Source organism: Podarcis melisellensis (genome assembly GCF_964234715.1).
Source record: "Podarcis melisellensis genome assembly, chromosome: 4".
Lineage (NCBI taxonomy): Eukaryota > Metazoa > Chordata > Lepidosauria > Squamata > Lacertidae > Podarcis > Podarcis melisellensis.
The window spans coordinates 99,152,131-99,177,228 of record NC_138531.1 but is presented as its reverse complement, the minus strand read 5'-3'; the positions used below and the strand labels follow the sequence as shown (position 1 = coordinate 99,177,228).

Below are 25,098 nucleotides of genomic sequence, written 5' to 3'. Positions count from 1 at the left end.
TAGGGTCTTTTCCAGGGAGTCTTCTCTTCTCATGAGGTGGCCAAAGTACTGGAGTACTGGAGCCTCAGCTTCAGGATCTGTCCTTCCAGTGAGCACTCAGGGCTGATTTCCTTAAGAATGGATGCGTTTGATCCATGGGACTCTCCAGAGTCTCCTCCAGCACCATAATTCAAAAGCATCCATTCTTCGGCGATCAGCCTTCTTTATGGTCCAGCTCTCACTTCATACACCACCACTGGGTAAACCATGGCTTTAACTATACGGACCTTTGTTGGCAAGGTGATGCCTTTGCTTTCTAGGATGCTGTCTAGGTTTGCCATCGCCTTTCCCCCAAGGAGCAGGCGTCTTTTAATTTCGTGACTGCTGTCACGAAATTTATTATTATTATTATTAGGTAAACGCCACCAGTGTGGTGGCAGTTATACCAATGAAAGGCCAGGGGTTTTGCCCGGGGACGGGGAAGGGTTGTCTTTTGGCTTGAAGCGTGAAATTGAGTTCGGAGTTAACCACGCAGCTAACCAATTATTTTAGGAAGGCAAGTCCAATACCAACTGCCCAAACTTAGGCACGCAAAAAGCCCTAGAAGCCAACCGTAATTGCTAAATTGGAATTTACGGCACCTAGCACTTTAACTCAACTGATTTAAATTAACTTACTCTGAGTCACACCAATTAAATTCACAATTTGACTGTAGGAAACCTTAGCCATTAAATTAACTCCCTTTGCATAAGAATCAATTAAAGTAAGGAATTGACCGCAGAAAAACCTAACCCTCAGCAACTAAAAATATATTAAATCCCTCCTGATCACGATTAAATTCCTAGCACTTTTGTAACTCCACAGAGAAAGAGCCCTTATAACAACCCCCCTGAGCAGCTGCGTGGTAAGCACTGGGACAGCAGTTGAACCAAAAAAGTGCGCTTGCCAGAACCTAATTAAATCAAATGCCGTATGCTGAAACTCCGCCCTGGTCCTTATGTTCTGTCGCCGGAAATCACACCCCCCCACCCCAGGAACACGTACTGCACAAGCACCACATCCACATGTACACGCGTCTCCCCTTCCTGACCTGAGAGGTGTCCCTTTAGAGGGCCACCTCTTCAAAGCCTTCCGTAAATAAGGAAGTGCTGGTTTGACAGCTCTCTGCTTTAGCGCTCCACGCTGCCCTATCCTTATTGAGAGTAGACCGGACGACTGAACTCTAGGTCAACCAGCAACCGCGTTAACCAATCAGCGTTACCGAACAGCGCCCCTTGCGGCGGCCACGCTGGTACTGCAGGCCGCGAGCGTCTGTTCCCTCACCTTTTGACAGCTCTCAATTCATTGTTTCCGAGTTCACTGAACCGCGACTGATCTAATCAAAATGTTGCAAGTTGTTTCCGAAAAGGGAAACTGCTTTGAACTTCAGTGACTGTATTCTTTATAAATTCACCAAAAATCAGCCGTACTATGGATTTTCACCGGACCACTTTTATTACACTGCATATTACAAGGACTATCAAAGGGGGGTGGACTGGGATTGATCGGCCATAATCCCTGAACCGCGCAGTCACGTACCAAGCTGCCCTTCTCCGGATGGCGGGACAACCTTGATAGCCATCGGGAGGGCTCAGACAACATGCCATCAGAAACACAATAGACTGCATACGGTAGTGTATTCCACACGACTCCGAATAAAGGACTCTGGCCGGATTCCCCTCAGGGGGCAGGAAGACTTCGCCCTTTCCTTTGTTTCTGGGAATGACTTATGAGGAGGGGGGAGAGGAGGTCACTGCCAGGTGTCAGGCTGCTCGGATTACCTAGGAAACTCCTCCTCAACTCCTCCCGTTCCTTAATAAAATCATGATGTAAATATGATGTAATTCTGGGGGTGTAGTCAAGGGGATTAGTGGTTAATAAAAGTTAGGGTCATCCATTGTTCGGGGCTTCCATCTTGTTTCACCTCGTGGACAGTGGGAGCCCTGTCGCGACAGTCTTTTCTTCAATAAAGACCAGGCCTACAGGCTGCCGTTTTGCTCTGAACTTGCTCTGGTTGGTGTCTTCGTTTGTCCAAGGGAGCCCTCGGATTTTTCCTGTAACAGTTTTTGGCGACCGCGCTCAGGGACTCTTGGTTCTCCTGTAAAGGTGAGAGGGGAGATAGAGGGGATCAGGCGCCACTGGGCAACCTTGGCCCAGGGATCCTTTTCCTCTCCCTGCCTCCTCTTTGCGGGCGGTAATCAACCGTCACCAAAGGCCTAACCAGAGAGAGCAAAGGCGAGGTAAAGCCGGCTAAAGAAAAGGATCCCGGGATCCACGGGGGACATCAACGGACGTGAGTATAATTGTGAAGTAAATACATTGGGAGGGGGGTGGAAAGTAACGTCTCCACAACAGCCAGACTTTTCTCCTTTATTTCCAACGTTACATCTACAAATCCTAAACCTCCTTTTTCTTTCTCTCTCCGTTTTCCTCTCGGAGTGTGGCCAGGAAAACGTGGCGCTTACTGTATTTTCTGACGTCCTTTCTCGGAGTCGGCCAGAGGCGTCCCCTACAAATCTCTCTCTCTCCTTTTCTCCCCCGTTCTTCCTCTCGGAGTGTGGCCAGGAGAACGTGGTACTTATTGTTTCTCTGACGTCCCTTTTCGGAGTCGTCCAAGGGCGTCCCTACAAACCTCTCTCTATTTTTCCTGTTTATGCAAATGAAGCCGCCCCTCCTGCTCGGCAACCTTTGTTAGGGATGACCCGGGTACGTGAGAACGCAAGGTCATTTGCTTCCTTTCAACACTTTGTTTTCTCGGGTCCTGATCTGGCACTGCACTGCGCAGGCGTTCAGTAAGGAATCCGAACTTAGTCCAAAGACTAGGCAGGAGGCTGTTGTGGAAGGTAGAGGGGAGGTTCACAATTGGGGCCCCACACTAGGGTTAGTGTCAAAACTGTGCTGTGGTTAAAGGTTTCCGGGCAGAGACCCGTGGTTAAGGTTTCCGGGCAGAGACCCGTGGTTTAGGTTTCCGGGCAGAGACCCGTGGTTAAGGTTTCCGGGCAGAGACCCGTGGTTTAGGTATCCGGGCAGAGACCCGTGGTTAAGGTTTCCGGGCAGAGACCCGTGGTTAAGGTTTCCGGGCAGAGACCCGTGGTTTAGGTTTCCGGGCAGAGACCCGTGGTTTAGGTTTCCGGGCAGAGACCCGTGGTTAAGGTTTCCATTCAGGCTTGACGTTTCAGCAAATAATTTGGAGTTAAATATATATATATAAATAATAATACTAGTAGGTAGGAATTGTGTTAGGTCAAGAATACTCAGAATACTGAAAGACTCTTTCTTCTACCCCTTTTCTTCCCATTGCCCTCCCCCCTGTGTGTGTGTACTCTTACTCTTTTCTGTCTTTAGCGTACTCCGTTAGTGGGAGCATTAGTCAAAGAAAAAGAAAAAAAAAAAAAAAGGAGGATGGGGGCCCAGACTTCCAAGCATTCAGGTTGGACTCCTCCCGGCGACAAGGCTTCCGCGGAGCCTTTCCGCCTCAGGGAGGACTCTGACACCCCTCTTCAATTCGTCCTTCTAAACTGGAAAGAACTGAAAGGGAGGAAAGGACTCTCAAAGTCCAAGCTGAGGGACCTTTGCAACACCTCGTGGGTCGCTTTTACCCACCACCTGGAGCCAGCTTCCAGATGGCCACCCCATGGCTCCTTTAACCTCCAAAAGATGCAAGCACTTAAATCCTACCTGGCTGATGAGAGGCCCCGACAACTTTATTACCTGAACGCCTTTGCCGAAGCCCGCGAATTATTTCAACGGCAACAAGCCCAGGTAGTCCGCCAAATGGCTGTTTTAAGGACAACTGGACCCCCACCATACGATGAGATCAGGGCCCAAGAGGAGCAATTGGATAGGACCCTCGTCCCCTTTTACTACCCCGAACCTCAAGCACCCCGACGACCAGGACCTGGGGCAGGAGAAAGAGCCGGAGCCGGAGGGGGGGGGCACTGGACCTAGGGAGGACGGGACAAACCCGCCAGCCACCGCCCCCTCCCAAAGCACACTGAACCCACTGCCGCCCCCTCCTTCCTCAACCGCATCCAACCCAGAGGGGGACCAAGTAGACTTGGACCTCGGGCCCCTACTCAATGGGCAGCTTCTACCCGAAGGAAGAGAGGGACCTGTCTCCAGTAGGACTAGAAACAGGGATAATCTGCAAAACGGAGAAATAGAGGGCGCCTTTCCACTGCGTGCCTTGCCTATACCCCCCGCCAGGGCAGGAGACCCTCCCCGCATGGTTTTTACTCACCAGCCCTTCCTTACTTCGGACCTGATGAACTGGTCCGATAAGATGCCCTCCCTACGGGACGACCCTGACAAATGCCACCGCCAGGTGGCCACCATCTTCTCCACTCACAACCCCACGTGGGCGGACGTACATATGTTACTTGGAGCCCTTTTTAATGAGGCAGAGAAAAGGGAGATACTAGCGAAAGCAGGGGAAGCCCTCGCTCGAGAAGGTTACCAGCCAAATCGTCCCGCCTCAATGACCCCACTGACCGCTCAAACGTTACTTAACGACCCTGACTGGGACTATAACACTGATAATGGCATATGGGGTTTAAAGATTTTTAAGAAGGCCATCCTAGACGGCATTAAGGCTGCAGGACAGCGAACCGTAAACTGGACCAAAGTCCAGGCAGTCCTTCAAGGACCTGATGAGCATCCCTCTGACTATTACTCACGGCTAGTCTCTGCTATTAAGACCTGGGGTGGAATAGACCCGGAGAGCCCACAGCATGAAGTAATAGTCAAAGGATTTTTTAAAGACCAAGCCACGGCAGACATCCGAAAGGCATTAAATTCACACCTCGGATACGATGGAAAAACCATAAATGAAATCCTTTCCATCGCAAAGTCCGTCTTTAACTCGAGAGATGAAAGGAAGAAGAAAGACCAAAAACCCGATCCTCTTAAGATATTAGCTTATGCAGCCGGAGTTCCTACTTGCAAAGAAAAATTTAAATCAGGCGGACCGGAATTACAGGACGACCGTATCTGCTTCCACTGTGAAGGAGTCGGCCACATAAAAAGATACTGCCCCCTTCTGACAGGAGCCAGAAGGTCTGAAAATAGGGGTTCAAAGCCATATAGACCAGAATACAAGGAAACTACTTTCCCAAAAGGTAGGGAACCTACCCACCCATACGAGTCGAACCGATCCCCAGCCCAAATGCAGCCTCCGCAACCACGACCCCGAAACCCACCTTATGATGCCTCCAACCCCTTTAGACAAGGAAACCGTCCCGCCAATCCAACCCACGAAATGGTGATGGAAGAATACCAGGAACATTGACAATTAAAAGCAGATCCCGCCTCTTTCCCATTTCTTTGCCCAGTCTTGCAGCTGTCCTCATCTGACCCCATATGTACTATGCAAATTGATGGGCAGCCCTACGACTGCCTCCTAGACACTGGAGCCACTTACTCCACACTTACCAACAGCCATTTGACCCCGGGAGAAGAAACCAAAACTGTAATGGGGCTTGATGGGATTCCCCGCAATTGCCCCTTATCCAAACCGGCAAAAGTCTCCGTAGGACCTCTATCAGTTAAACATACCTTCCTATTAACTTCCAGTCCGGTCAACCTTCTGGGGAGGGATCTGCTTTGTAAGCTAAATGCTACTATCCAATGCGGCCAAGAAGGGATTTATTTGCACATGCCAAACGACTCCATATTCAACTTCCAGGGAATCCTTCAAGAGGCTAATAACAAGCCCCTTGATCTTCCTCCTGAACTTCTAAATAGTGTTCCTCCCTGGCTATGGGGAACTGAATCGACCTCTGTTGGACTTTTAAAATCTGCAACCCCAGTAAAAATTAACTATAGGAAAGACCTACCCTTTCCCTGTACAAAACAATATCCCCTACCTCCCGATGCGATCGACGGACTCACTCCAATGATTGAAGAATTTTTAAAAATGGGGGTTTTAGTGCCCTGTGCCTCACCCTGCAATACCCCCTTGCTTCCAGTCAAGAAGCCAAATACCAATCCTGTAAAATGGCGCTTGGTACAGGACCTTCGATTAGTCGATTCCTTTGTTATCCCCAGACACGCCGTGGTAGCGAACCCTCACCACCTCTTGAGCACCATCCCGGAGGGAACTGTAGTTTACTCCGTCATAGACCTGTGTTCTGCTTTCTTCAGTATCCCTGTGGATCCGGAAAGCCAGTTTCTCTTTGCCTTTACCTGGCAAACCGGCCAATTAACGTGGACCCGGTTACCCCAGGGATACGTAGAGTCCCCAGCAATTTTCTCTTCCATATTGTACCAAGACCTTCTTGATGTGAACCTTCCGGGAGGCTCCACCCTCAGGCTTTACGTAGATGACATCCTACTTTGTGGGAGGGACTTGGAATCCTGTAAATCGGATACTATAGCTCTCCTGACGATATTAGCTCATAAAGGACACAAGGTATCCCCAAAGAAGATACAATACTGCCAAAAGGAGGTGAAATACCTTGGCCACATTCTTGGAGAGGGTACCCGTGCCCTCACCACCGATAGGATCGAAGCTATAACAAGACTACCCCTTCCCAAAACCAAAAGGCAGCTTAGAGGCTTCATCGGAATGAGTGGATTTTGCAGAGCATGGATCCCCCGTTATGGAGAATTCACCCGCCCACTCACTGAGATGACACATGATAGTGCCCCAGACCAATTACAATGGACCGCTGAAGGGCTTGAAGCCTTCGAATCCATCAAACGTGAACTGAGGTCCTCGCCCGCCCTCGGACTTCCTGACTATAGACTACCCTTCTCCCTCTTCGTCCACGAAAATAAAGGGGTAGCCTCTGGCGTCCTTACCCAACCCTTCCAGGGAAGGAACAGACCCGTTGCATACTACAGCCTTCAGCTAGACACAACTGTGCTGGGAAACGTGGGGTGCCTTAGAGCAGTGGCAGCTGCAGCATTACTCCTAGAAAAGGCACAAGAAACTGTTTTAGGACATGAACTGACCGTAAATGTGCCCCATGCTGTGGCCACTCTTCTTAGCTTACAAGGTTGCCAGCGGTTCACGATACAAAGGTTGAATAGATATGAAGCCATCCTCTTAAGCCCGTCTAATGTCACCATAAAAAGAGTAAACTCTCTCAATCCGGCTACTCTCTTGCCCCTCCCTGACGATGGCACCCCACATCATGATTGTTCCCAGGTAGTCCGCCATACTGAAAGACCGCGGGAGGACCTTGACTACCTACCCCTGACTAGCCCTGACCTTATACTGTACACAGATGGGAGCTCAAAAATGGTAGGAGGTGAACGGAAAAGCGGATATGCAGTTGTTAGTGACACTGACACCCTGGAAGCACGCCCTATACCTGCCAAATATAGTGCCCAAGCGGCCGAACTCATCGCCTTAATCCGGGCATGTGAACTGGCAGCAGGAAAGAGGGTCACAATTTACACAGATTCCAAATACTGTTTCGGTCTAGTTCACGCTACCGGACAAATCTGGTTGCAGAGGGGTTTTCTCACCGCAGCAGGCACTAAAATTGCCCATGCACCCCTAGTACAACGTCTTATGAATGCAATACACCTTCCCGAAGAAATAGCAGTGGTCCACTGTAAAGCGCACACCAAGGGAAAAGACCCAGTATCTGTGGGGAATCGCTCTGCTGACCGCATGGCGCAGGAGGCAGCCCTCCAACCGCCGTCTCCCGAAAACGAATTCCAGGGACCCCAAGTTCCGTCTGACGTAGATTTTGACCTAATGTATAAAACGGCCACCCCAGAAGAGAAGAAAGGGTGGGAAGAACACGGAGCCGTTCTTAAAGATGGCGTCTGGTACCTCCCCGACAAGAGGCTCATAATGCCTAGACTATGGGTGCCCAAACACGTAAGAGTTCTACATCAGTGCACCCACTGGGGAAGGGACAAGCTTATAGACTCAGTCCAACGCTGCTGGTATGCCCCAGGACTAGCCCTTGCCGCAAAGACAGCAGTCAAAAACTGCCACACTTGCCAAACCTTTAATCCAAAGCATACCGCCAGATGTCCGCCAGGAGCTCGACCGTGGGCTTTTGTTCCTTTTGAGAGTCTTCAAGTTGACTTTATAGATTTGCCCCCCTGCCAGGGCTACAAACATGCCCTCGTCATCATTGATCAACTGACCGGATGGGTGGAATGCCTCCCAGCTCGGCGGGCTAATGCCCAAATGGTCGCAAAAGCCCTACTACAGGACATAATACCACGCTTCGGGGTCCCACGGCACCTAGACAGCGACAGAGGCTCCCATTTCACCTCAGAGATAGTACAGAAAGTCGCTAGAGCTCTAGGGATAAAATGGAAATTACACACTCCGTACCATCCCCCATCATCAGGTCAAGTTGAAAGAATGAATCAACAGCTGAAATCACAACTAGGAAAACTCTGTAAAGATTCCGGAATCAAGTGGATCAATGCCCTCCCCTTAGTCTTACATAATCTCAGAGCATGCCCCCGTGGGAACCTAAACTTATCCCCCTATGAATTACTCTTTGGGAGACCCTCCCCCGTATATAACACCCAGTTCCCAACATCCGGACTAGAAGTAGGCGAGTCAGAATTAACACGATACGTGATAGAGCTCCAGAGGCAACTCATTCGTCTCCACAGATATGCTGCCTCAAGCCAAAACATTCCCCTAGATGAGAACATCCACCCGTACCAACCGGGGGACTGGATACTAGCTAAAACCTACCACAAGGTACCCCTACAGCCCACCTGGGAGGGCCCCTACCAAGTACTTTTAACCACTCCAACTTCTGTTAAGGTAGCGGAAAAGACAGCCTGGTTGCATCACACCCGCTGTAAGCCGACCTCGCCACCCGAACTCACTCCGGACGGGTCACCCTACCACATCCCAGGCCGACCAGCAGACGACGGCGATACCACTGAAGAGGCCCAACAGACCGGACCAGCTCGGGGCACGAATCGAGCCCAACAGACCGGACCAGATCGGGGCACGAATCGAGCCCAACAGACCGGACCAGCTCGGGGCACGAATCGAGCCCAACAGACCGGACCAGCTCGGGGCACGAATCGAGCCCAACAGACCGGACCCGGCACACCCCACACATCTGCACATTGGACCTCTGAGATCATCCCAGCAACCAACCAGGACGGCCAACCCCCAATTCGCCTCAAACTTCGTAAAACACACGCGGTTTGACAGCTCCGCATTTGACAGCTCGGCAGTTTGACAGCTCGGCAGTTTGACAGCTCCGCAGTTTGACAGCTCCGCAGTTTGACAACTCTGAACCGCGCTTCACACCACCTCAAAAATGACAACTGCCATACCCACCTTACTTATCTTTTCCATTTCCATTACCTCCGCCCTTTCTCAACACACCATAACAACACACAGCCATTGCCCTGGATTACAAATGGAATACAAATATCTGGACTTTGGAATTGTTGACATGGTAAAAAGGGGGACACCAGACCGCCTAGGAGATTTTGATTTCTGCTTGCCCGAAACCCGCGTCCTCCTTCGACATGCCATACTACCAATCCTCAACACTCACCAAACTTGGGAACTGTTTATTCGCTCGCCCACCTACACCCTCCTGGGCAGACTCACCCTTACCAAAGACGGACCTTGGAATCGAGCCCGCTGCCACAATGGGTCTTATGTACTCTTTTCTGATGGCACACCCGAACAAACTCTAAACTGGACACTTCTAAACAATGGAGGCGGTGACTCAGTTTATACTGACCGAAATCACCCCACAAACCACCTAATTCATGGGTTTTACTGCCAACGAGTAGACACCACTCCACGCCAAACCATCTTACAAGGAGTATGCCTCCGACGGTACTGCTGCGTCTGGGACATCGGACTCGCCTCCGATTGGGACGGGAAAGCGTACCTCGAGGGCTGGCATTACTCCGTTACACCATCAACAGAATGGGACACTACCGGACCCCAAAGGTGTGGAGGCCTCGCCACAAACCTCACCTACCTACTTCGTCAAGACCCCCTTCACCCCCCCGGCACCGCACCTCGACTAAGGGGGGAACTGTCGATATCCGAAAACCCTCAAAATAATGACTTTCTGTCCACTTGGCATTCCAACACCTACGTGAAACTGATCTCTCAAATTGCAAAACAGACAACCACCACAGAGTGTTGGATCTGTGCCAACGCCCCCTCGCACCTCCACAGTGGCATACCATTTCTTGGGGTACCTCTCACCCTACAACAACATCTCTCCGCTGACGTGCAATCCTGGAACCTGACTGCCGTGAACCTGACTCACCAGTACATCTACCTAACTGGACCCACAACAGGCGACCTTTGCCGGAAATTCAGCGGAAATGACAAGGTCATAGGCGAGAGTACCTGTAAGTACGTCATTGATATTTCTTTGAACGGGAAGATTACCCTATGGCACCGAGGCAACCCCTCTACCCAGCCCAACCTCATGTCTGCATGGAAACGCGTCATGACCTTACCCGACTCCTGGACACCCTCCCCTGTCTCCCAGTGCTTTTTCCGTGCCTTCCTCACCGGGCGCATAGACTCATGCCTACAGGGCTTGTTCTGGGTTTGTGGCCACCGCGGCTATGTATGGGCCAGCCCCCACTCCCGCGGCACCTGTTACCTCGGTCTGATTTTGCCTGGAGTCCGGGTCACCCAAGATCTACCCTCAGGAAGAAGGCGCAATAAAAGGGCAAAAGACTTATCGCAACTCTCCGACGTAGCAGCTAATAGTGAAACTTATGGCCGGGCTCTTTTCCCCGCGTATGGAGCCGGCTCCAACCACGTAGACATCCTTAAACTAACAGACATCCTGTTAAATTTCATGGAAGAGTCCAATGCGGCTACCCAAGCTATCCTGACAGAATTAACGGAAGTCAGGCAGACTTCGATTCAGAACCGCCTTGCTTTGGACTACGTCCTCGCCTCGACGGGAGGCGTTTGTGCCCTCGTCGGAACCGAGTGCTGCACACACGTGTCCGACCAGACCCTCAACATTACCGGACACCTTAACAACATCCACAAACTAGCGGACGGACTTAAAGACATCCAGCATGAAGGACTCTCAGATGTCCAATTGTGGAGCTGGCTGCCTGGGTCTGGCTGGCTAAAACAACTCCTAGGAAATGGACTCCTGATCCTCATCACCGTAACCATCTGCATTGCTGTCTTCTGCTGCGCAGTCCACTGTTTCCCGATGTGCTGTCAAACTTGCGACTCTTGTCTTCCAACCCCCCGCCCGCGATCGGCCACCACCTACAGACCACCGGCACCAGAGACCCAACCGAACTCCATTGAAATGGGACCCCTGGAGGACTTCCAGAATCTGAACCCTAGGTATGACTTTTACTAATTTGTGCGGAGAAAAGGATTGCGCGGCTTCCCTACCCTCGCAATCTTATCTCCGAAGGGGGGAACTGTCGCCGGAAATCACACCCCCCCACCCCAGGAACACGTACTGCACAAGCACCACATCCACATGTACACGCGTCTCCCCTTCCTGACCTGAGAGGTGTCCCTTTAGAGGGCCACCTCTTCAAAGCCTTCCGTAAATAAGGAAGTGCTGGTTTGACAGCTCTCTGCTTTAGCGCTCCACGCTGCCCTATCCTTATTGAGAGTAGACCGGACGACTGAACTCTAGGTCAACCAGCAACCGCGTTAACCAATCAGCGTTACCGAACAGCGCCCCTTGCGGCGGCCACGCTGGTACTGCAGGCCGCGAGCGTCTGTTCCCTCACCTTTTGACAGCTCTCAATTCATTGTTTCCGAGTTCACTGAACCGCGACTGATCTAATCAAAATGTTGCAAGTTGTTTCCGAAAAGGGAAACTGCTTTGAACTTCAGTGACTGTATTCTTTATAAATTCACCAAAAATCAGCCGTACTATGGATTTTCACCGGACCACTTTTATTACACTGCATATTACAAGGACTATCAAAGGGGGGTGGACTGGGATTGATCGGCCATAATCCCTGAACCGCGCAGTCACGTACCAAGCTGCCCTTCTCCGGATGGCGGGACAACCTTGATAGCCATCGGGAGGGCTCAGACAACATGCCATCAGAAACACAATAGACTGCATACGGTAGTGTATTCCACACGACTCCGAATAAAGGACTCTGGCCGGATTCCCCTCAGGGGGCAGGAAGACTTCGCCCTTTCCTTTGTTTCTGGGAATGACTTATGAGGAGGGGGGAGAGGAGGTCACTGCCAGGTGTCAGGCTGCTCGGATTACCTAGGAAACTCCTCCTCAACTCCTCCCGTTCCTTAATAAAATCATGATGTAAATATGATGTAATTCTGGGGGTGTAGTCAAGGGGATTAGTGGTTAATAAAAGTTAGGGTCATCCATTGTTCGGGGCTTCCATCTTGTTTCACCTCGTGGACAGTGGGAGCCCTGTCGCGACAGTCTTTTCTTCAATAAAGACCAGGCCTACAGGCTGCCGTTTTGCTCTGAACTTGCTCTGGTTGGTGTCTTCGTTTGTCCAAGGGAGCCCTCGGATTTTTCCTGTAACAGTTCTTATAATTAAAGCGCAATGAGAAATTGAAGCCGATAAGCTAGGGGTGGAGTCTATTAGCCTCTCCCAAGATGGCGCCGATAATCCCCGTAGCCGAGGAACCACGTGGTTTACTCAGAATGGCGACGCTGCGTCGTGCCACCCTGGCAAGCGAAAAATTGATATAACAGCTCGAATCAGTCAGCGGTAGCCCTAACGCGCCGCTGCCCCTTTTTTCCTCCGTTCGGCTTCTCGTGAGGGAATTTAGGCCCGAAGAACGCTGCGCAAGACAAACCTGAGGCGGGGAATTGCCACACTTAAAATGGCCGCCTTGGTCAATCCCCTAACACACAGGTGGGGCACACACGTGGGCCTACAGCGAGAGACGCTGTGCCGTGTAACCTAGGCCCGCTTAATAAAAATTAAACTAGATTACAAGAAAGGGGGACAGTCCCGCAGGCCGTTAAACAATTAACCCAATTGGGCCGCCCGAAACAAATCCAGCCCCCGGGCAGTGCTCCCCAATACGTTACCACCTCAGACGGAGGGTGCTTAGCCGCCCAGGAAGCGGCAGGCAGGCGCCCGGGGAAGGTAAGGGGATGCCGAGATAAAGCACCTCGAGCGCCGTTTCCACGCCGATGTTGTTGCACGCTCTGAATACGCTTCCGCCAGCGGCAACAGGGAAGAAGCAGCGAAAACAACCCTAAAAATCAAAACCCCCCAGCGATTTCAGCTCTGAACACGGAAAAAAAAAATCAGGCAAGAGCCTGGTCACCACGAGGCCAGGAGCCCGTTGGCTGGTGGCCGCGATCTGCTGGTCGGAGCCGAAAAAGAGAGCTCGCGGAGGCAAAAAGAGAGCTCGCTAGCGGTCCGAAGGAGATCCAAATGAAAGTGACCCAAAGCAACGCAAGCCCAGCCCGAACCCTGCGCGTGATTTCAGCTCTTTCAAAGGCGTCCGGCAGTGGCTTCTTCGGCGAGGCGGCAATGCGTGGATGGCCTGGCGCGCCCGGTGGGGTCGGAGGGCTACGCACGGGTCGCGGGTGAAAAGATAGACCGACTAAGAAGCGAGCGGAGAAGCAGCGCGAAAACTGGAGCAAAAGCAGCAAGGAGCGAATCCAGCCCGTCAGCATCGTGAATCTGACCTGCATGACCATTTCAGAACCCGCCAAGTGTCCGAGGCTCAAAGCATCTCGGCCGGCCGCTCAGTCAGTCCCCGTGAGGTACATGCCACTGGCGTGGTGGCGGCTCTACCCATGAAAGGCCAGGGGGTTTCGCCCGGGGACGGGGAAGTGTTGTCTTTTGGCTTGAAGAGCGAAGTTCAGGTTAGTGGAGGAAGGCAGACTTGGGTCGATTCGGTTTCATTACGAAGACGTTTAAAGGTGGGAGAAGGAAGTACAGTCCTATTTCTGTGAGTGGCACAGGGGTCTTTCCACTCATGTGGTTTACATGCTCTGAAAGCTGGGATCTGTTTTGATATTTCAATTTTAAAAGGATGGAGTGGAACCGGATATTGACCATCTTGTTAGCCTGGGGCAGGGGGCAGCAACCTTTCTCAGCCATGAGGCGGTCCACCGTCCCTCAGACCATGTGGGGGGCCAGACTATATTTTTTTGGGGGGGGATCAACAAATTCCTATACCCCACAAATAACCCAGAGATGCATTTTAAATAAAAGGACACATTCTACCAATCTGAAAACACACTGATTCCTGAATCGTTTGTGGGCCCGATTGAGAAGCCGATTCCGCATCTGGCCCCCAGGCCTTAGTTTGCCTACCCCTGGCCTGGGGAGCCACATTCTGGTTGAAGGAGGCCAGGATTGGCCCCCAAGGCTTGGGATGTCCCTCCTCCCCTGCAGTAAGGCTTGGAGTCCAGGAGGAAACTCTTGGAATAGCCTTGCCAGGTGCTCAGGGATGGACTCACCTGCCCCCATGTCCTTCTCTTTGCAGATGTGCTGCGGTTGCACATCCCTCCCCCACAGGTGAGTATTGGAGAGAACCAGAGCAGGGACTCAGACCTGCCCTCCTTGCCCCCCCACTCTGCACTCTCGGATGTGGAGAGACCCTCCCTTTGTGAGGAACTGACAGCCTGACTTTTGCCTTTCATCTGCTGGAGGGAGATCAGCTGTAGCTGCCGGAGGTGATCCTGGTTGCCAGATAGCTCAGCTCAGGGGGCTCTGAACCCTGAACTGCTCCAAGCAGGAGACGGCCAAAGCCATCCTGATGAGTGATGGGGAAGTGGGGGAGGGAGCGGCTTTGGGGGAGGGGTTGTCCGTCTGCCGGAGAGGAGGACCCTACTGGCCCAGGTTCACATATCCTGTTTGAAAGGGGAATCATCTTAAGGACTTCCTGTGAACATCTGGGTCAGGAATGCTGTTCCTTGAATGTACAAACACACAAGACGTAACCGGCTGTGCATTCACATAAACAATACTCTTCTATATATTATTATTGTCGCAGGAACCCCCCAATCATTCAGTTTGTACAAACGTCACACACACACACTCACACACTACATACGCTACGCTTCTGTTATAAATTCATAGAAAATCAACCATACATCAGATTTCCACTGTTCCACTTTTATTTTACTCCATGAAGGAAGGACTACAAAATGGGGAAGGTTTGAAAGAGGGCAGCCATAATCCCTTGAGCATACCAGCACATACACAGGAGCCCTGCCGAGTTGCTATGCCAACCCTGATGGTCCTAGACAGAAGACCATCAAGATCACAAAGAACTTGCATATGGGAGTGGATTCAGCATGGTCTGGAACAAAGGACAATAATCAGCTCTTCCTTCTGGGGGCAGGAAACTGCAAACTCCCCTCTGTCCCACTCAGAGGAAGACTCTTTGGAGCCTCTCTCAAATAACAAACATTTGCACACTTCATTCTCATTTTTGTCCTGTTTAAGATTGATAAGGCCCAACATGGCTTCCTTAGATTTAAAAATTAAAAACTATGTGCACTTAAGAACATAGTCTGTGGATGCTGAAGCCAATGTAAACACAAACCCTTTAAATCTAAATCTTGGAGTACATCTCTTATTCATTTCAGAGAGCCAGTGTGGTGTAGTGGTTAAGAGCAGTAGTCTCGTAATCTGGGGAACCGGGTTCACGTCTCCGCTCCTCCACATGCAGCTGCTGGGTGACCTTGGGCCAGTCACACTTCTCTGAAGTCTCTCAGCCCCACTCACCTCACAGAGTGTTTGTTGTGGGGGAGGAAGGGAAAGGAGATTGTTAGCCGCTTTGAGACTCCTGAAGGGGAGTGAAAGGCGGGATATCAAATCCAAACTCTTCTTCTTCTCTTTTTCTTCTTCATTTATAGAGAAGCTAAGATCTCTTATGCGTGGGCTCTCAGGCTGGGTTATTATTATATCTACTGCCTTCTGAGCCCCATTAAGTTTACGGTTCCATGTTCTAGCTTTAGGTTATAGTTTAACAACACAAATTTGATGTGCTCAGCTCTCCCTAAGGGTTCACACCTTGATTTTGTTGAAGGATCCCTGAGGTGGCCGCTGTGTCCTGGGTTCCAGGTGGTGGGCCTTAGCCACCCATTAAAAGTTACTGAAGGAGATTCTCTCCTTTTTGGCTTTTATCTCTTCCCTTTGCAACTGTCTCTTTAAGTCCCAAAAGTCCTGCCCCACCCTCCCGCTTACAGGGTATCCTTTCTACAGATGTCAACGGAGACCCAATGATGAAAAACCCTCCGCCCAATTCCTCCTGACCACAAGGCTATTTATTACCTGCAGCAACAACAACAAAAGACACCAGAGTGGCCACAGCTATCTATTTCCAAAGATATAGACTGACAGGGAGGGGGCTGACAGTCTTTTCTGTGATGTGGGTATGATGTATCTGGGGGGGGGTCCTTGGGCTACACCTCTTCTATGATGTATGTATGATGTTTCTGGGGGTGGTCTTGGACTCCAGGGTGGGCAATTAAAAATGTCTATATAGGGGCTTTCATGCATTGCTCGGGGTCCTCCTCCTCTCTCCTGCGTGTGGGGGAGCACCCTGTTGCTAGTATGTCACATGCCCCTGTTTACTTTCCTAGGCTTGGGAAGTGTAAGAACAGAAGTCAGTCTTATCTCTTCCGCTCTGCTGTGCTTTTGCACTGTTCTTTGTCTCCCTGTCTGTTGCTGAAGAAGGGAGAGGGTGCCATTATGATCAGTTTGGTGTCGTCTTCAAATGTGAGGAGCATCCCTTCAGTTCCTTCACTTTTCCCAGGATGAGGAGGAACCATGAAGGAGTCCTCTTTGGGTTCGGTCTGTCAAATCCACCTAACAGTTACCTCATTCAGTCTCATTTTACCACCTTCCTCTCATAAATATCACAGAGGACTCTGTCAAAAGCCTTACTGAAATCGAGATGCACTATTTCCACAACAGTCCACTGATCAACGAAGTTTGTAACTCCATCCAAGAAAAGAAAAGGAGAGATTTCTCTGGCTTGTCTTGTTTTTGACCCCTGGGCTCTCACTTGTGGGGTGCCTCAGGGTTCCGTCCTCTCATCAGTATGCGGATGATACCCAGCTCTACCTCTCTTTCAAATCAGAACCAGTGAAGGTCCTGTGTGAGTGTCTGGAGGCGGTTGGAGGATGGATGGCGGCTAACAGATTGAGGTTGAATCCTGACAAGACAGAAGCACTGTTTTTGGGGGACAGGAGGCGGGCAGGTGTGGAGGATTCCTTGGTCCTGAATGGGGTAACTGTGTCCCTGAAGGACCAGGTGCGCAGCCTGGGAGTCATTTTGCACTCATAGCTGTCCATGGAGGCACAGGTCAAATCTGTGTCCAGGGCAGCTGTTTACCAGCTCCATCTGGTACGTAGGCTGAGACCCTATCTGTCTGCGGACTGTCTCGCCAGAGTGGTGCATGCTCTGGTTATCTCTTGCTTGGACTACTGCAATGCACTCTACATGGGGCTACCTTTGAAGGTGATTCGGAAGCTACAACTAATCCAGAATGCGGCAGCTAGACTGGTGACTGGGGGCGGCTGCCAAGACCATATAACACCGGTCTTGAAAGACCTACATTGGCTCCCAGTACGTTTCCGAGCACAATTCAAAGTGTTGGTGCTGACCTTTAAAGCCCTAAACGGCCTCGGTCCAGTATACCTGAAGGAGTGTCTCCACCCCCATCATTCTGCCCGGACGCTGAGGTCCAGCGCCGAATGCCTTCTGGCGGTTCCCTCATTGCGAGAAGCAAAGCTACAGGGAACCAGGCAGAGGGCCTTCTCGGTAGTGGCGCCCGCCCTGTGGAACGCCCTTCCAGCTGATGTCAAAGCAATAAACAACTACCTGACATTCAGAAGACATCTTAAGGCAGCCCTGTTCAGGGAAGTTTTTAACATGTGATTTTACTGTATCATTGGTTTTTATGGAAGCCGCCAAGAGTGGCTGGGGAGGCCCAGCCAGATGGGCGGGGTATAAATAATAAATTATTCTTATTCTTATTCTTATTGAGAAAGCCATGCTTTCATCCTGTATGTTTATATTGTAAAAACTTCAGATGAAGGGCAAATAAATTTTTTAAAGCATAAATGAGGATATTGACAAGCTGGAACCTGTGCAAAGGAAGGAGATTTATGTCTTTAATTTGGAAACCACATGACCCAGTGGTGCTGACTTGGATAAAATATTGGTGGGGGGCCAGGTACGTCCTGCCTTGCACAATCCATCATACGATGCATGTGTGGGAATGTTCAGGGGTGCAGGAAAGGATATGTTGTCAGAGTATATCCTTATCCAACTTGTGTTAACAACTTCCACAATATCAGCAGAGTAACATTCCCTTTTATTTTAAATTTGCAGCGTCTGCCTTTGCTCAGGCTCGCTAAAGCCTCTATAATAACTGTTCAGGTATTTTCCCCTTATTCCCTCATAAAATAGAAGAGACGACACAGTCTTTTACAAAAATATAAAAAGAGTTTACTCACATTCTGTTCACAATCAGATCCCAGAAGGCAGACTTAGCTTAATGAAGTAACATACACTTGGAGTCTATCCCTTAAGAAGACAGTCCCTTTTTCCTCTCTTAGCTGGAAGCCAAGAGGGCATCTCTGGCTTAGTAGATGTTGTGTCTTCGATGCATGTGGTGAAAGAGAGAGATGGCTGCCCTGCCCTGTGCTTTTGTCATTACCTGCACAGGTGAGGCCACACCCACCTCTAGTTACATGCAGAGGAAGTCTGTCTCGGCCCAGAAGGAAACAGGAAGTTTACCTGCTGGCTGGACAAACATCCCTCCCCATGTGTAAACATGTTCACTCTAGGAATGTTGTACTTGACTGCTCTTGTTTCACAGCATGCATGCCATTAGAATGGCAATGCCTATTATAGCAGCAACCTTTTGAAAAAGTAATACTTTGAGCCCATACTTCAATTTCCCAGCAGCTCCCCTTGCCCCAGAGACACTTCTAGCATTCCATCTCCTCTACCTGTGGCATTGTTCAGCAGTGGGGAAAGTGACCTCTTCACAACGGATGTCCATTTGGTATGGCCCTTTCCAGGTTTTTTCCTGCCCCTTGTCTTTGTCTTTCATTTGTTCTCCTATGTGTGTTGTCGGTAGAAGCCACAATTCTGTGGGTACTCTAGGTGGTGCAGAAAGCACCTAGAAGCTGACTAGAGGTTGAAGTGCCGATCAAGCTTCAGTTTTGTGCTCTATTAATTCCAGTTAGCAGTACTGGGGGTGGTTCACATTCTGGGGCAGTGCTTTTGTCCAGCAGAGGGTGTCACAGGGCTAGCCTACTTTCCCTATAAAGCAAACTTGGGTCTCCAGATGTTTTTGGACTACAACTCCCATCATCCCTAGCTAGCAGAACCAATGGGGAGGGATGATGGAAACTGTAGTCCAGGAGCTGCTGGGGACCCAAGTGTGGGAAAGCCTGCTTCAAAGCATCTTTTCCATTTTGCCCACAAAGATGGGACCTGTCCACGTTTGTATCTCCTTGTATTTTGTTTTCCTCATGACCTTTCTGTGTTTGTTTTTTTATTTTTTAAGAGGGCAAATTGAAAGAGAAGTTGTATGACATGTTGCAGAAGAATAAAAGGTTCTGTTTGAAAAAAACACACCAAAATCTGGGGGGTGGCATCCTTAAATATTTTATTGGGGGTGTGGCAAAGACCACTAGGCCTTTAAGAGTTGGCGCCTATTCCCTACACCCACAGGTCTCAGGATGGTTACAAAATTTTAAAAAAGATAAAAAACACCACATATTAAAAGGGCATTAGATGTGAATTAGCCAAAAGCCTGCTTAAAAAGGTGCAGATTTGCCTGGCTCCTAAAGCTGTATAATGGTTTTTCTGACCATTCTATGGATTCTTTGATGAGAAGTAAGATTGGCACTCTGACTGAAGCTCTTTCCACATTCCACACACTGCTAGGGTTTCTCCCCTGTATGAATTCTTTGATGGGAAGTGAGATTGGAGCTACATGTGAAGCTCTTTCCACATTCCACACACTGCTAGGGTTTCTCCCCTGTATGAATTCTTTGATGAGAAGTAAGGGAGGAGCTCTTCCTGAAGCTCTTTCCACATTCCACGCACTGATAGGGTTTCTCCCCTGTATGAATTCTGTGATGGGAAGTGAGAGAGGAGCTCTGAGTGAAGCTCTTTCCACATTCCCCACACTGATAGGGTTTCTCCCCTGTATGAATTCTTTGATGGGAAGTGAGAGAGGAGATACATGTGAAGCTCTTTCCACATTCCACGCACTGATAGGGTTTTTCCCCTGTATGAATTCTTTGATGGGAAGTGAGAGAGGAGATACATGTGAAGCTCTTTCCACATTCCTCACACTGATAGGGTTTTTCCCCTGTATGAATTCTTTGATGGGAAGTAAGGGAGAATCTCCTCCTGAAGCTCTTTCCACATTCCACACACTGATAGGGTTTCTCCCCTGTATGAATTCTGTGATGGAAAGTGAGACTGTCGTTGTGAATGAAGCTCTTTCCACATTCCACACACTGATAGGGTTTCTCCCCTGTATGAATTCTTTGATGGGAAGTGAGATTTTGCTTCTGACAGAAGCTCTTTCCACATTCTGCACACTGATAGGTTTTCTCCCCTGTATGAACTATTTGATGGGAAGTAAGATTGGCCCTCTGACTGAAGCTCTTTCCACATTCCATGCACTGATAGGGTTTCTCCCCTGTATGAATTCTGTGATGGGAAGTGAGATTGGAGCTACATGTGAAGCTCTTTCCACATTCCATGCACTGATAGGGTTTTTCCCCTGTATGATGTCTCTGATGCTTAGTGAAATTGGAGCTATGAGTGAAGCTCTTTCCACATTCCACGCACTGATAGGGTTTCTCCCCTGTATGAATTCTGTGATGGGAAGTGAGAGAGGAGCTATCAGTGAAGCTCTTTCCACATTCCATGCACTGATAGGGTTTCTCCCCTGTATGAATTCTTTGATGGGAAGTGAGATTTTGCTTCTTACAGAAGCTCTTTCCACATTCTGCACACTGATAGGGTTTCTCCCCTGTATGAACTATTTGATGGGAAGTAAGATTGGCTCTCTGACTGAAGCTCTTTCCACATTCCATGCACTGATAGGGTTTCTCCCCTGTATGAATTCTGTGATGGGAAGTGAGAGAGGAGCTATCAGTGAAGCTCTTTCCACATTCCATGCACTGATAGGGTTTCTCCCCTGTATGAATTCTGTGATGGGAAGTGAGAGAGGAGCTGCATGTGAAGCTCTTTCCACATTCCACACACTGATAGGGTTTTCCCCCTGTATGATGTCTCTGATGCTTAGTGAAATTGGAGCTATGAGTGAAGCTCTTTCCACATTCCACGCACTGATAGGGTTTCTCCCCTGTATGAATGCTTTGATGGGAAGTGAGATGGGAGCTATCAGTGAAGCTCTTTCCACATTCCACGCACTGATAGGGTTTTCCCCCTGTATGAATTCTTTGATGGAAAGTGAAACTGTGGTTGTGAATGAAGCTCTTTCCACATTCCACACACTGATAGGGTTTCTCCCCTGTATGAATTCTTTGATGGGAAGTAAGGGAGGAGCTCTTCCTGAAGCTTTTTCCACATTCCATGCACTGATAGGGTTTCTCCCCTGTATGAATTCTTTGATGGGAAGTAAGGGAGGAGCTCTTCCTGAAGCTTTTTCCACATTCCATGCACTGATAGAGTTTCTTTCCAATGAGATTTTGTTGATGGGAAGTGGAATGGGAGCTCTGGCTGCAGCTTTCTCCACACTCCAAATTTTTATGTGGCTTCTCCTCCCTGGGGATTTTATCGTGGTCACCTTTGCTCTCAATTTCCAATTCATCAGAATCTGCAATGGAGACAAAAAGGGATTAGAGCCTCAGGAACAAATGGAGAAGAAATGAAACGAGTTGGGTGTGTGTTCATTACCTGTGTTGTTTGTCATTTTACCAACATATTTATTATTAGATTCTGAAGAGTTGTTGAATGTTGTTTTCTCTGATATATAGTAGTGGTCAAAATTGTGGAAGGTTGAAGCTGACACTGAAGATGGCCTGGGAAGTTCACACCAGCCCAATCGTGGTAGAAAAAGCAATATTTTGATGAAGATTGTTCAAAGAAAAAACTGTAAGTTTCTGTTTATTGTGGGGGTGTTAGATTCCCAGGTGTTATAGGGGGCAATGTTGAACTCTGTGAAAATATATGAGGTTGGCTCACAGACGTATTTTTTGAATTTCCAGGCAGATATGACGATCCCACAGGGAGCCTTACCAAGAGAGGCCAATATCCCACGATTCTGCTCCATGACGTCCTTATGCAGAGCTCTCTGGTCAGGATCCAGCAACACCCACTCCTCGTCCGTGAAACGAACAGTGACATCTTCAAAGCACACTGGACCCTAAAAGAAAAAGGGAAATGTCCTCCTATGAGACAGCAGAAATATGATCTGCTACACAATGCTCTGTTGTTTCCTTCCTGTTAATAATAATAATAATAATAATAATAATAATAATAATAATAATAATAACAACAACAATAACAATAACAATAATAATAATAATATATTATTTATACCCCGCCCATCTGGCTGGGTTTCCCCAGCCATTCTGGGCGGCTTCCAAAAAACACTAAAAGACAATAATCTCTTAAACATTAAAAGTGTCCCTAAACAGGGCTGCCTTTAGATGTCTTCTAAAAGTTTGGTAGTTATTTTTCTCCTTGACATCTGGTGGGAGGGCGTTCCACAGGGCGGGTGCCACTACCGAGAAGGCCCTCTGCCTGGTTCCCTGTAACTTGGCTTCTCACAGCGAAGGAACCGCCAGAAGGCCCTCAGCACTAGATCTCAGTGTCTGGGAAGAACGATGGAGGTGGAGACGCTCCTTCAGGTATACTGGACCGAGGCCGTTTAGGGCTTTCAAGGTCAGCAGAAACACTTTGAATTGTGCTCAGAAACGTTCTGGGAGCCAGTGTAGGTCTTTCAAGACCGGTGTTATATGGTCTCGGCGGTCGCTCCCAGTCACCAGTCTAGCTGCTGCATTTTTGATTAGTTGTAGTTTCCGGGTCACCTTCAAAGGTAGCCCCACATAGAGCGCATTGCAGTAGTCCAAGCGAGAGATAACCAGAGCACACACCACTCTGGAAAGACAGTCTGCGGGCAGGAAGGGTCTCATCCTGCGTACCAGATGGAGCTGGTAGGCAGCTGCCCTGGACACAGAACTGACCTGTGCCTCCATGGACAGCTGTGAGTCCAAAATGACTCCCAGGCTGTGCACCTGGTCCTTCAGGGGCACAGTTACCCCATTCAGGACCAGGGAGTCCCCCACACCACGCCTCTTGTCTCCTCAAAATAGTAATTCTGTCTTGTCAGGATTCAACTTCAATCTGTTAGCCGCCATCCATCCTCCAACCGCCTCTAGACACACAGAAATTTCACCGCCTTCACTGGTTCCGATTTGAAAGAGAGGTACAGCTGGCTATCATCTTTATACTGATGAACACCCAGCCCAAACCCCCTGATGATCTCTCCCAGCGGCTGCATGTAGATGTTGAAAAGCATGGGAGAGAGGACGGAACCCTGAGGCACCCCACAAGTGAGAGCCCAGGGGTCTGAACACTCATCCCCCACCACCACTTTTTGGACACGGCCCAGGAGGAAGGAGCGGAACCACTGTATGTCAGTGCCCCCAGCTCCCAGCCCCTCACCATGGTCCAAAAGGATGTTATGGTCGATGGTGTCAAAGGCCGCTGAGAGATCCAGCAGAACTAGGAAACAGCTCTCACCTTTGTCCCTGGTCCACCGGAGATCATCGAACCAGTGCGACCAAGGCAGTTTCAGTCCCAATATGAGGCCTGAATCCCGACTGGAAGGGATGCAAATGGTGCACTTCTTCCAGGCGTGCCTGGAGTTGTTCAGCAACCACTCGCTCAATCACCTTGCCCAAGAATGGAAGATTTGAGACTGGGCGATAGTTAGCCATATTGGCAGCATCTAAAGATGGTTCTTTAATAAGCGGTTTGATAACCGCCTTTTTCAGCGGTTCTGGGAAGGCTCCCTCACAGAGAGAAGCATTCACCACCCCACGAAGCCCATCTCCCAGCCCTTCCCGGCTAGCTTTTATAAGCCAGGATGGGCAAGAATCAAGGAGACAGGGGGTTGGTTTCACTTGTCCAAGCAGCCGGTCCACATCCTCGGAGGTAACAGATTGGAACCGATCCCACACAACTTGACTAGACAGGACACTATCACTCTCCCGCCCTGGCCCTGCTCCCACGGTGGAGTCTACCTCTTCCTGAATCTGAGTGACTTTATCTGCAAAAAACTTTGCAAAATCATTGCAGGAGATCATGTGGCCCATACTGGGCCCCAATGTAGCACGTGGTTCCACTAAATTGCGAACCCCCTGAAAAAGTCTCCTGCTGCTGTTTTCTGCAGATGCAATAGAGGCAGGGAAGAAAGTCTTCTTTGCCGTCACTACCGCCACTTGGTAGGCTCAACATTGAGCTCTAACCCGAGTCCGGTCAGCTTCAGAATGAGTTATCCATCACCGGTGCTCTAGCCATCTCAGCGATTGTTTCATTGCCCTCAGTTATCAATCTAGAAATAAAGTAAGCCTCTTTTGGATGGCCATCTGTCTTGGATTATCTAGCAGATTCCTGCATTGCAGGGCGTCTCTTGACTCTGGGAGACAAGCAGAGAGGGTGGCTTCTGGCAGAAGGAACAGGGAGCCACCGGTGGCTCCTCCTTCTCCTGACTCACCTTAGCCTCTCGACTTTCCTCTCCAACTTGCCTCCTTCCTCTTCTGCCTCTGATTCTGCACTGCATTCTTCTACAGAGTCTCCCAGCTCACTAAGCCCTGTTTCCCCTTCAGCTTCTGACACCTCCTCTTCCCAGGCTTCTCCCTCTTCCCGCTCATGCTTCCTCCACTTCCACTCCTTCGGCTCTGAGCCATCTTCCCTTCCTGGTTCCCTAGCTGCTTCCTCCCACCATTCCTCTGTGCCCAACCAGTCCATGACATTGCTCCATCCCTCAGCCTCTGTCCCCACAAGGCAGCTTCCCCTGACCTGATCTGGTTCCACAGCCGCTGCTTCCCTTCTGCCCCCATGAAAAGGCGGATCAGGAGGTCTTTCCGACATGCTTCTGCCATCTGCAAGAGAAAAAAGGTAAGCAGGACGCCTGGAGTG

The 25,098-nt window shown here is 49.7% G+C and overlaps 2 protein-coding genes across 4 annotated transcripts in view; both read right to left on the bottom strand.

The window, feature by feature from the left end:
* LOC309369099 (uncharacterized protein) overlaps positions 1–25,098 on the bottom strand; it is a 99,010-nt gene that overhangs the window by 51,338 nt on the left and 22,574 nt on the right. The gene's annotated exons all lie outside the window — the stretch shown is intronic.
* LOC309369085 (uncharacterized protein) overlaps positions 19,550–25,098 on the bottom strand; it is a 50,948-nt gene continuing 45,399 nt past the window's right edge. For 2 of the 3 annotated variants that reach the window (XM_081909723.1, XM_081909724.1), the window contains one exon: positions 19,550–21,766. In XM_081909723.1, the coding sequence (XP_081765849.1) occupies positions 19,935–21,766 (1,832 nt within the window). In that variant the 3' untranslated portion in view covers positions 19,550–19,934. Of the gene's footprint in view, positions 21,767–22,188; positions 22,442–25,098 lie in introns of those variants that run through there. The other variant, XM_081909725.1, reaches the window with a different exon arrangement.